The sequence below is a fragment of the Theropithecus gelada genome, chromosome 1 (genome assembly GCF_003255815.1).
Source record: "Theropithecus gelada isolate Dixy chromosome 1, Tgel_1.0, whole genome shotgun sequence".
Lineage (NCBI taxonomy): Eukaryota > Metazoa > Chordata > Mammalia > Primates > Cercopithecidae > Theropithecus > Theropithecus gelada.
In genome coordinates this window covers 175,749,065-175,762,433 of record NC_037668.1, presented here as the reverse complement: position 1 = coordinate 175,762,433, position 13,369 = coordinate 175,749,065, and the positions used below count along the sequence as shown (strand labels likewise).

The following is a 13,369-nucleotide window of genomic DNA, read 5'->3' as shown; positions in this document are numbered from 1 at the left end:
TTCCTAATTGAATACCATTTATTTCTTCCTCTTGCCTTGCTGCCATGGTCAGAACTTCCAACACTATGTTGAATAGCAGCAGCGAGAGAGGGCATCTCTGTCTTGTGCCAGTTTCCAAAGGAATGCTTCCAGTTCTAGACCATTCAATATGATATTGGCTGTGAGTGTGTTATAAATAACTTATTATTTTGAGATATATTCAATCAGTGCCTAGTTTATTGAGAGTTTTTAGCATGAAGGGCTGCTGAATTTTGTCAAAGGCCTTTCTGTATCTATTGAGATAATCATGTGATTCTTTTCATTGGTTCTGTTTATGTGATGGATTACACTTATTGATTTGTGTATGTTGAAGCAGCCTTGCATCCCAGGGATGAAGCTGACTTGATTGTGGTGAATAAGCTTTTTGATGTGCTACTGGATTTGGTTTGCCAGTATTTTATTGAAGATTTTCACATAGACGTTCATCAGCATGCTGGTCTAAAATTCTCTTGTTTTGTTGTGTCTCTGCCAGGCTTTGGTATCAGGATGATGCTGGCCTCATAAAATGAGTTAGGGAGGATTCCCTCTTTTTCTATTGATTGGAATAGTTTCAGAAGGAATGGTACCAGTACCTCCATGTACCCCTGGTAGAATTTGGCTGTGAATCTGTGTGGTCCTGGACATTTTTTGATTGGTAGGCTATTAATTATTGCCTCGATTTCAGAGCCTGTTATTGTTCTATTCAGGGATTCAACTTCTTCCTGGTTTAGTCTTGGGAGGGTGTATGTGTCCAGGAATTTATCCATTCCTTCTAGATTGTCTAGTTTATTTGCGTAGAGGTGTTTATAGTATTCTCAGATGGTAGTTTGTGCTTCTGTGGGATCAGTGGTATCCCTTTTATCTTTTTTTTTTTTTTTATTTCATCTATTTGGATTATTCTCTCTTTTCTTTTTTATTAGTCTTGCTAGTGGTCTTTCAACTTTGTTGATCTTTTCAGAAAACCAGCCTGTGGATTCATTGATTTTTTGAAGGATATTTTTGTGTCTCTATCTCCTTCAGTTCTGCTCTGATCTTAGTTACTTCTTGCCTTCCGCTAGCTTTTGAATGTGGCTGTTCTTGCTTCTCTAGTTCTTTTGATTGTGATGTTAGGGTGTTGATTTTAGATCTTACCTGCTTTCTCTTGTGGGCATTCAGTGCTATATATTTCCCACTATGCGCTGCTTTAAATGTGTCCCAGAGTTTCTGGTACATTGTGTCTTTGTTCTCATTGGTTTCAAAGAACATCTTTATTTCTACCTTAATTTCATTATTTACCAAGTAGTCATTAAGGAGCAGGTTGTTCAGTTTCCATGTAGTTGTGTGGTTTTGAGTGAGTTTCTTAATCCTGAGTTCTAATTTGATTACACTGTAGTCTGAGAGACACTTTGTTGTGATTTCTGTTATTTTACACTTGCTGAGGAGTGCTTTACTTCCAACTACGTGATCAATTTTGGAATAAGTGTGATGTGGTGTTGAGAAGAACGTATATTCTGTTAATTTGGGGTGGAGAGTTCTGTAGATGTCTCTTGAGTCTGCTTGATGTAGAGCTGAGTTCAAGTCCCAGATATCCTTATTAACCTTTTGTCTCGTTGATCTGTCTGATATTGACAGTGGGGTGTTAAAGTCTCCCATTATTATTGTATGGGAATCTAAATCTCTTTGTAAGTCTCTAAGGACTTGCCTTATGAATCTGGGTGCTCCCGTATTGGGTGCGTATATATTTAGGATAGTCAGTTCTTCTTGTTGAATTGATCCCTTTACCATTATGTAATGCCATTCTTTGTCTCTTTTGATATTTGTTGGTTTAAAGTCTGTTTTACCAGAGACTAGGATTGCAACCCTTGCTTTTTATATTTTTTTCTTCCCATTTGCGTGGTAGAGCTTCTTCCATCCCTTTATTTTGAACCTATGTGTGTCTCTGCATATGAGATGGGTCTCCTAAATACAGCACACTGATGGGTCTTCACTCTTTATCCAATTTGCCAGTCTGTGTCTTTTAATTGGGGCATTTAACCTATTTACATTTAAGGTTAATATTGTTATGTGTGAATTTGATCCTTTCATTATGATGTTAGCTGGTTATTTTGCCCATTAGTTGATGCAGTTTCTTCCTAGTGTTGACGATCTTTATAATTTGGCATGTTTTTGCAGTGGCTGCTACCAGTTGTTCCTTTCCATGTGCAGTGCTTCCTTCAGGAGCTCTTGTAAGGCAGGCCTAGTGGTGACAAAATCTCTCACCATTTGCTTGTCTGTAAATGATTTTATTTCTCCTTCACTTACGAAGTTTAGTTTGAACTGTATATTAAATTTTGGGTTGAAAATTATTTTCTTTAAGAATGTTGAATATTGGCTCTCACTATCTTCTGGCTTGTAGAGTTTCCGCAGAGAGATCTGCTGTTAGTCTGATGGGCTTCCTTTTGTGGATAACCCAATCTTTCTCTCTGGCTGCCCTTAATATTTTTTTCTTCATTTCAACCTTGGTGAATCTGACAATTATGTGTCTTGGGGTTGTTCTTCTTTAGGAGTATCTTTGTGGTGTTCTCTGTATTTCCTGAATTTGAATGTTGGCCTGACTTGCTAGGTTGGGGAAGTTCTCCTGGGTAATATCCTGAAGAGTGTTTTCCAACTTGGTTCCATTGTCTCTGTCACTTTCAGGTACACCAATCAAATGCAGATTTGGCCTTGTCACATAGTCCCATATTTCTTGGAGGCTTTGTTCATTTCTTTTAACTCTTTTTTCTCTAAACTTCTCTTCTCGCTTTATTTCATTAAATTGATCTTCAATCACTGACACCCTTTCTTCCACTTGGTCTAATTAGCTAAGCTTGTGCATGCATCACGTAGTTCTCGTGCCATGATTTTCAGCTCCATCTGGTCATTTAAGGTCTTCTCTACACTGTTAATTCTAGCTAGCCATTCGTCTAATCTTTTTTCAAGGTTTTTAGCTTCCTTGTGATGGGTTCGAACATCCTCCTTTAGCTCGTATAAGTTTGTTATTATCGACCTTCCGAAGCCTACTTTTGTCCGCTTGTCAAAGTCAATCTTCGTCAGGCTTTGTTCCGTTTCTGCGAAGAGCTGCCATCCTTTGGAGAAGAAGAGGCGCTCTGGTTTTTAGAATTTTCAGCTTTTCTGCTCTGGTTTCTCCCCATCTTTGTGGTTTTATCTACCTTTGGTCTTTGATGATGGTGACCTAGAGATGGTGTTTTTGTGTGGATGTCCTTTTTGTTGATGTTGATGTTGATGTTATTCCTTTCTGTTTGTTAGTTTTCCTTCTAACAGTCAGGTCCCTCAGTTGCAGGTCTGCTGGGGCTTGCTAGAGGTCCATTGCAGACCCTGTTTGTCTGGGTATCACCAGAGGAGGCTGCAGAACAACAAATATTGCTGCCTGATCTTTCCTCTGGAAGCTTCATCCCAGAGGGGCACTTGCCTGTATGAGGTGTCAGTTGGCCCCTACTGGGAGGTGTCTGAGGCAATCTGTCTGTTCTCCAAGCTCAAACACCATGCTGGGAGAACCACTGCTCTCTTCAGAGCTGTCAGACAGGGACGTTTAACTCTGGAGAAGTTTCTGCTGCCTTTTGTTCTTCTATGTACTGCCCCCAGAGGTGGATCCCACAGAGGCAGCAGGGCTTGCTGAGCTGCGGTGGGCTCTGCCCAGTTCGAGCTTCCTAGACTTCTTTGTTTACCTACTCAAGCCTCAGCAATGGTGGATGCCCCTCCTTCTGTCAGTCTGCTGCGCTAGCAGTGAGCAAGGCTCCCTGGGCGTGGGTCCTACCAAGCCAGGCGCCGTATATAATCTCTTGTTGTGCCATTTGCTAAGACCATGCCCAGAAAAACAGGACACTCCCACCCAAATACTGAGCTAGTTATTGTTTTAAGAGCTTTTCAAATATTAGCTTACTTGAAAAATAGAGAAAAATCAATGAAACTAAAAGCTCTTTCTTCGAAAAGATCAACAAAGTTGAAAAAAAAATGTTAACTTAGGTTGATCATGATAAAAAGAGAAAACCCATGTAACTTAAAATAACGACACTAGAAATAACTAAGAATCAAGAATAAATAAGGGCTATTACTACTGACCTTACAGAAACACTAAGAATATTAAATAAATAGTATGAACAATTCCATGCCAACAAACTGTATAATTTCAATGAAATGGAAACATTTCTCGAAAGACAGAGACTTTCTTAACTGATGACCTCGATTTCCTTTATGACATAGAATATGAAGGTCATTGCTCAGAGTTAGAAGGGCCAAGCTTGGATAGAGTTGGTGAGGAGAGTGATAGATATTTGGAGGAACCATGTAGCTGTAAGATAACACTGAACAAGAGCTAGCCATGATGGTTCAAGCCTGTAACCTCAGCACTTTGGGAGGCCAAGGTTGGAGCATCTCTTGAGCCCCTTAAGTTCTTGACACTGAACTCAAGAAGAAAAACACGATATGAATAAACCTATAACAAGTGAATAAATTGAACTAATAACCAAAATCTACCTACAAAGAAAAGCCCACATCTAGTTGGCTTCACTGTTAAATTTAACCAAAAATTCAAGGAAGAATTAATACCAATTCTTCACAAACTCTTCCACAAAATAGAAGTGGAAGGAATATTTCCCATTTGCTTTTATGAGGCCAGTATTACCCCCTACCAAAACCAGACAGATGTATCTCAGGAAAATATAGTCCAATATCCACTTTGAATATAGGCATAACAATCCTCAGCAAAATACTGGCAAACTGGATCTAGTCACATATAAAATAAATATACACATTGACCAGATGGGATTTAGCTCAAAGAATGCAAAGTTTATGCAATATCCTAAAATCTATTAATATAATAAATGATGTAAATAGAATTAAAAATAAAAATTACATGCTTAATAGATACAAAAAAAAAGCATTTGACAAAATCAACACACTTTCATGTAAAAAACACTCACCAAGCTATGAACTGAATATAATTTCCTCCATATAATAAAGAGCATAGATGAAAAACCCATCCTAGCTAATAGTGATAGAAGGAATACTTTCTTCCTAAGAGCAGGACAAAGGAAGAGTTTCTACTCTCACCACCAGGACAATTAGACAATAAATAAATAAATAAATAAATAAATAAATAAATAAATAAAGTACAATACAGACTGGACAGAGAGGTACAATTATCTCTGTTTGCAGATAACATTATCTAATAGAAAGTCTCAAAGAAGGCCAGGAACGGTGGCTCACGCCTGCAATCCCAGCACTTTGGGAGCCTGAGGCAGGTGGAACACTTGAGGTCAGGAGTTCAAGAGCAGCCTGACCAATATGGTGAAACCCCGTCTCTATTTACAACACAAAAATTAGCCAGGGGTGGTGGCAGGCACCTGTAGTCCCAGCTACTTGGGAGACTGAGACAGGAGAATTGCTTGAGCTGTGGGAAGCAGAGGTTGCAATGAGCTGAGATCGTGCCACTGCATGCCAGATCAAAAAAAAATAAAAATAAAAAAAATAAAGGAAAAAAAGAAAAGAAAGAAAGAAAGAAAATAAAACAAAAAGAGACTGGTTACCAGTATGGGAGAGGTGGTAGAGGGAGATCATGAGAAGATATTAGGTCAGTGAGTGCAAAGTTGCAGTTATATAGGATGAATAAATGTTGAGATCCAATGTATGACATGAAGATTATAGTTAAAAATGTTATATTGCCTAGTGGAAATTTGCAAAGAGAATACATTCTAGTTGCCCTCAACACAAAGAAAAAAGAGTGTGCAAGATGAAAAGATGTTTGGTATGGTAATTTGCCTAGCTGTAGTAACCATTTCACTATGTTTAAGTACATTAAAACACTATGTTGTACACCTTAAATATACACAAGCAAAAAGAATACCAAATATGGATCTTTCCTATAAATGCAAAATATAAAATGTGCCATTATTATCAATGGTTCACATGCATATTTTCTTGGGCATTCTTAAAGTAAGTTTTACATACGTGTGTGTGTGTGTATATATATATATATATATATATAGGAGCAAAATTAAAAATAAATATATTATCATTTTACTGATTTTACCCCCAAATAACGAATAATTTACTTATCAAAACTGCTTCTTGGAAAAGTATTGTTGGGCTTAATTTTATAAATAGCTTTAAAAAATTTAATGTAATGTATTTTATAATTTCAGAAGTGTAAATTTAGAGTTAGCTATAGTGCCTCTTTTCAATATCACCTGCAACACTCTTACGTTAACTATGCAGCACTAAAAAATCATTTCAAGATGGGTTTTTTAAAGCTGAAATGTTGACCTTCAAGCTAATTGTAATATATTGTTTCTGCTTATTCCTAGGTTTGCTGCTCAAAACTTTCAAAACACTATAATATTGAAAGTTATCTGATTGTCTTTTCTATATTTGAAGAATACTAGAAATACAGGAACATATCAGTAATTATTTTCTGAAAATAATTACTTAAAAATATTTTAGTAGTGTCCTATTATAAAAACTTAATTTTACTCAGTGCATTATTTCTAAAATATAAATAAGAAAATTCTCTTTGAAAATATATATGACATAATACATCAGGTGACAGATTAAATATCCTTTCAAAGTATATAATGTATTGTGTTTTTCTCATCACCACAAATTATATAGCATTAAAATTTATTAGACTATTTAAAAATAAAAATATGTTAGTATATTTTTTGAATAACTTAAGTCAATTGAATTGGATCTTCAGAAAATAATGACCAACTCTAGACATTACACTTCACATTTTATTGGACTACAAATAATACTGTGAGATAATATTTGATATAAATGCTATTAATTGCAAGAGTATGGCAACTAATTAAACTATGGGTGTTTGTGTCAGTTTTTTTATTTAGAGATTAATTAACAAATTATAGTCTACATTTATATTCATAATTATAGAAGACAAAACAAACAAATTGCTTTATTCCACTTTCTAGAAACTGGCTCATAGTTAAATTGTTTAACTCTTGTGATTTGTAAGAATTAGCATGATAAAAGCTGGCATGATTTTGCAGATCTAATTATATTTTTGCTGTTACCTGATAACAACTCTATTTACTTTATTTTTTAGCAATTTTCTGTCTCATAAATTCTGTAAATCACAGAACAACTTCATTCAACATTTGCTCTAGAAATTAAATACCTACTATACGTCACTTAAAACACAACTTACATTACTAAATCAAAGAAATTGTGAATCTTGTTATCCTTAGTTTGACAATTTAAAGCACACAAGCAATGCACTGAACCTTTAGGGATTTAGGAAAGGAATTGAGATCTTGGTTTCATAGACTACAAGAGTACTTTACATCAAATTGTTTATTCAATAAGAAAAGATTTCAGTAGTTGAATACCCTTGGATCCAGCCTACCAAAGTCCTCATACTTACTTCTAAGCACTTGCAATCTTAGTCAAACTTGTAAATGAAGAGAGACACCTTTTACCTGTGCAGGGACACATTTGATAAGTAATAAAAATAAAAGATAATCTCCACACAAAACTGCACAGACACATCAGTGTTCATGTAACTCAGAAGGGTCGACTTCCTGCAGTGCACATGGTCATGGGTTTCTGGCTCCAGTCTTGCTTGAACACAGTACACAAGCACAATGCCTTTCCCTGGAACTTTCATAATAACCCTGACTGCAGCTAACCGTGGCATGCAAAATCATCAGCTACTTAAAATTACAGCTGCCTCAGAAGGAAATATCCTTTAGGTCTAAATTAAATTCTGAAAGGTGTAATTGTTCTCCTTTCTTTCCCATTCCCCACTACCTCGCCACCTCACGCTTGCACTCTCTATGAATTTCTATGCCTGTATTCATGGCTATGTTGTCACCAGCTGGTGCTTATCTCATTTCCTTTTTTCCTTAGTTACAGCACAAGATGGGTACTTCTGTTCACAGTGATATAGACCTTGTATCATTCCCACTGTTTGCTGTTTCCTCCAACTAATGTAAGGCCCCCTTTCCCCCCATTTCCAGCCACTCTACACATACTTCAAATCATTTTTATTATGTGCACAGAAACTTCTTTCCATGGTTAATGGACAATAGGCATTTCCTGTGGCCCTGTCCAGGTGAGTCTGTTGACTCCCAAATTCCAGATTACTCTTTCGTTCTCCTGAGAACTTCCTGTAAGTGTCACTTCTTTGGGACTCGTTTCCACCACACAGCTAGGTTATAGACTTAACGAAGCATCATTATTCCCATTTGTATTAACAGAGTCTAAATGCAATGCCTCTATACAATAGTATGCCTCAATAAAACATATGGTTTTTGTGCCATATACTTCTCCTGTGGGAGAAGAGAAGTATATGCAAATAACCATTATGTTTTGACATGTAATATGTCTGTATATTTCTTACCTAGAGTACAAAAACTGTTGTATAATTTCACAGTCACACTTGGTGCTAAACAATAACAACAAAAATAAATAGCCATATAATAAAATCATTTACAACAATGATTTCTTCCGTTAGAAAATAGTTTGACCAAAGTTTCTGTTTATATCCTTGAAACTGATTTCTGGAAAAGTCTAGTTTTCCTCAGCAACCTCAAGCTAAGTTTTTCTAACATCATCTTCCAAAACTTTTAAAATAACTGAAACATTTGCATTCATGCTGGCTACATTTTTATCTGTACAGCATAAATACTATTTATATACTTGTTACTCAATATAACATTAGTCCTGGAGTCAGAAGCCAACTAACTATATTGCATGATTTATATCTACTGAAGTTTCCCAACACCATCTACTAGTAATATTAGAATTTTGCTGTATTGTCTGTGTAAACCTTAAGTTAAAGGTATTTCCATATCACCTTTTATTTTCTCCAGTACATTCTGAACAAAAAGATATACTTGGAGCAATCTTCTGAGCATTTTTAACCCATTTATGGGTTTAAGTTGAAGTAGTAACTTTTCAACTAACTGACACAAAAATGAACACATATTAATTTTAGTTTCATAAAGTAATAGAATGTTACATTTAATCATTCATTTTTGTATTAACTATGAAAGGTTAGATTTGAAACACTGAAATGCTCTCTCTATATTATTTTGTTATGGCTAACTTAGACTAGGATCATACTGTTCTGACTCTGTTAATTTTACAATGGCCATTTGACAAATGGAATTACATTGAGCTAATTTGCCAGAGAATATGTCTAAAACTTACTGTTTAGGAGACAACAATTTCTCCTCTCTATTTCTCAATCTCTTTTTCTCATTCATTTTATTTTTTCTTTTGAAAATCAGAACTAAATTATTCTCCTCTCTTTTCAGTTTTGATAAAGTCAACCTTAGTGTATTCAAAGTCAAATGCCTTTAGTGAACACATAATATTAATCCACCAATTCTAGATTATTGTATATTTTGCCTCCTAAAAACCCATATAACCATGCATCTGTACATCTTAATATATCTTAAAAACATTGAGGGGTCATTTTCCATGAAGCAGGACTTCTTAAAAATATTTTGTGCCATGGACGACTTTAAGCCCAATAAAGCCTCTCTTCTCAGAATAGTATTTTTAGATGGGTAAAATAAATTAAAGATAATTATAAAATAAATTGATGTTATTAAAACAAATTTGTATCCATGTATAGGGAGTCTGTGTACCCCAAGATAAATTCATACAATTCAAATATACTTTAATTACATGTAACCATGAAAAATCTCAACCTACTTAGCAAGTAAAAAATTATATTGAAATACATACAAATTCATCTTAAATATATTACATAACTGAAAGCAAGAAAATTGTAAATATATTTTTATAAAATAATTGTTTAAATTCATGGAATAAGCAAGTACATAGAAATGCATTTTGGATATAGAAGAATCAAAGAATGGAAGGTGATAATTTTAGCATAAACTCATTCTTACCTTGATGGCAGTGGATGCAATTTGAATGTGGTGAAGTCTCCGAAGTGTGCTGTCCCTGTCAATGAAATAAGAGGCGGCTAGCTGATGCAGCGTCTCCAGAGTGACCGAAGAGCTATTGGTGCTGGAATCACTTCCTTCAGCTCGTTTGCTCAACTTCCGCTTGTCCACAAAAATCGTGAGTGATTCTTCTCCTGCATTAATAACATTGCAAATTATTCCATTTTCCACTTAAAAGCTAGTGCAAATAAGATTAGGTGTCACAGAAAACCTCCCCCTGCAAAAAAATTAACCTCCCCAGATAGTTCACAGTGGGATTTTGCCTAAAGTTTGATATAAAAAAATTGATAATACTGAAAATGTAAAACTTCTAAATCTATTTTTATAAAATGAGTGTAAAATTAGCACAGATATCTAAAAATCATCATACACAACACATTTTACATTTAATAAATATTGATGCAAAATTATGACTAAAGCAATAATGAATAATATCCAACAGTAAATATTAAAAATACATATCTCATGACCAATAGGATAATTCCAATAGTGCAAAGCTGGTTCAATAGTGGGAAATCATTAATATAATTCAGAATATTAACATATCCAGAAACAAAAATGCTGCTATCCTTTATTGCTTCAAATACATTTGATGAATAATTATAACTATTTATGATTAATTAAGAATTAATAAATTAGGAATCAATGAATAATAATGTTTTTTTTTTTTTTTTTCCATAGAGATGGAGTCTCACTATGTTGCCCAGGCTGATCTCAAACTTCTGGCCTCAAGTAATATTCTCACCTCAGAATCCCAAAATTCTGGCATTGCTGCCATGAGCCACTCCACTTGGTAAAAACTTCTTTAAAGAAGTAAAATATAGGATCCTAAGCATAAAAGCCAGCATTTTTCTTAATGGGGAAACCCAGGAGGCATCCCTATTAAAATCAGAACCAGACAAACATACCCACAGTTGCTTCTATTATTCAACATGCTAATAAATATATTAAAATGCAAATATAGATGAGAATGCAAATTAGAATCACAGAGTCAGAAAAAACACTTAAACTATGTTTTTTTGCAGATAATATGATTACGCAGGTGAAAATCCAAAATTTAATGGACAAACTACTGTACATATACAGTTACAAAACTTAGTAAGGTATAAGCAAATAATAAAAATATTACTAACTCAATAGACTGACACACATAAATATTAACTAAGTATAAACAATAATGGATTAGATCACACCATTTAAATGGCACAAAAAATGTGAAACGTACATGAAAAATTTGTAAATCACTTCTGAAAGTTGCCATAATAGACCCTATTAAATGACATGATAGATATTTTCTCTTGAGCGTAAATATTTGACATCAAAATATATCAGTTTATCTTAATATAAAATAATGTAATCTGATTAAAAAACCGAATAGATCATTGTTTTTGTTTCCTGGAAGTAGGAAAATTAATCATGTCAATAATGAATTGTAAGTGAAAAAAGTAAAAAAGACTTTTAAAAAGAATAGGCAAGAATGAGAACATCTTACCATATCTGAATGCAAATTGTAAAACCTGTATAATTAAACAGTGCAGGCTGACACATGAATAGGCACACAAATTAGAACAGGAAAAATATCCATAAAATAACAAGTACATGTGGAAATTTACCATGTAATAAGAATGAGACAGTAATTCATTGGAAAAAGATAGACTTTTTACTAAGTGACACCTAAATAGCAATTTGGAAAATAAGGGATATGATTCTATAAAAGGATAGATTCCAAACAGATTAGATACATGATTATTTAATGAAATGAAACCATTCAAGTACTAGAGGAGAATTCATGAAAATACAAAGGAAGGAAATAATTCATAACTAAAAATCCCACAGTATGGAAATAAAAGATACATTAATTAGAACAAGTAAAACCAGATTTTTTTTAGCACAAAATCACAATAAAACAAATTTTGCATCGAAAGGGAATATTTACAACTTATATAACAGATAAATGATTAATTCCTTTAACATTCCAAGAACTCCTAGAAATCAAGAAAAAGAAACACAAAATTCAGATAGAAAAACAGGAATAAATAGGAAAAGAGTGTTCAGACAAGAAGAGATAAAACTAGCCCATACAGATTTGAAAATATATTCAATCTAAGTCATAGCATGAAAAATACAAATTAAAAGTATGCTGGTATATTACTTTTCAATGATGGAATCTGCCAGAATCCAAACTTTGACAACCTGTGCAAATCTACGGGAAAAGTAGAAATAAACAGGCCTTCTGATGTATTGTTGGTGGGATTGCAAAATGATGTAACTTACATAGAGGGAATATTGGCAATAGTTATCAATAATCAACTCCACAATCCTACTTTTAAGAATGTATTTCAAAGGATGACTGACTAAAATATGCAAAATGTGTCTCACTGTGGCTTTATTATTGACATTTGGTAACAATATAAATTCCTATCAGTAGGAATAAACTAGTTTACAACCGTACAGTGGAACACTGTGCAGCCAGAAGAAGGCAGCAAAAATTATTTCTACAGAGATATCACAAAGTGGATAAAAACTGTTTCCTAAGAGTTTTTTATAAGAAAAGGGGAAGATACAAGTATACACGCATATGTATATATTTCTTTCTATTTGGAAAAAAGCATCAAACAATGGAAGGATTAACCAAAAGCATTTATGCATATTTACCTACAGATACAGAAAGGTAACAGGATGAAGAAACACTTTTGCAAGAAAGATTTCTCTGAATATATTTTATCATGTTGTTTAAGCACTGTAAACAGTTTTAAATGCTTTATTTATAAAAAATAAAATTATATCAAATTTTAAAAGCCATTCCTAAAAATTAAAAACAGAATCCAATGCTACTAATTGTATATCATGTTTGTAAAAATAAAGTGACTTAAGAACACAGTATTTTGAATGTAAATCAATTTTTGGAATATATTACAAAGACAAAAGTACAAAGAATCAATAAACTTCATACCATAGTATATGAGCAGCATATTCATAGTAGTATGGTTTTATGCAGTATGTTGCTACATATGAGTATATGGGTATTCATTGTACAAATATCTCTACTTTGGGTGTCTTTGAAAAACCATTGAAGAAAAAGTCATAATGGGATGAATATTCATAACTCTTGTTCCACATCTGGCCCAGGTTTAAAATCTATTTTTTCATAATAAAAATATCCTGAAGTAATTGGTAAGTTCATAACCAATACTATGGCTAAAATAAAACTCTAAAGGATTTGGCTATTCCCAGATGATTCCACTTGGAAAATGAATTAAAATGTTGAAGAAGCATCCAAGTTCAGCCTTGATGCATTCAATGTTTTCTACAGATTCTTGTATTTAGAAGGAGACTTACACGTTTTTTTAAATGTAATGATAATATCAAATATTTCCTTCAGTTGAATAATATATTAAATT

The 13,369-nt window shown here is 33.8% G+C and overlaps 1 protein-coding gene across 2 annotated transcripts in view; it reads right to left on the bottom strand.

Annotated features, from left to right (window-relative positions):
* The window catches only part of BRINP3 (BMP/retinoic acid inducible neural specific 3), a 391,129-nt gene that overhangs the window by 169,392 nt on the left and 208,368 nt on the right, over nt 1–13,369 (bottom strand). For both annotated transcript variants that reach the window (XM_025394858.1, XM_025394864.1), the window contains one exon: nt 9,912–10,102. In XM_025394858.1, the coding sequence (XP_025250643.1) occupies nt 9,912–10,102 (191 nt within the window). The remainder of the gene's footprint in view (nt 1–9,911; nt 10,103–13,369) is intronic.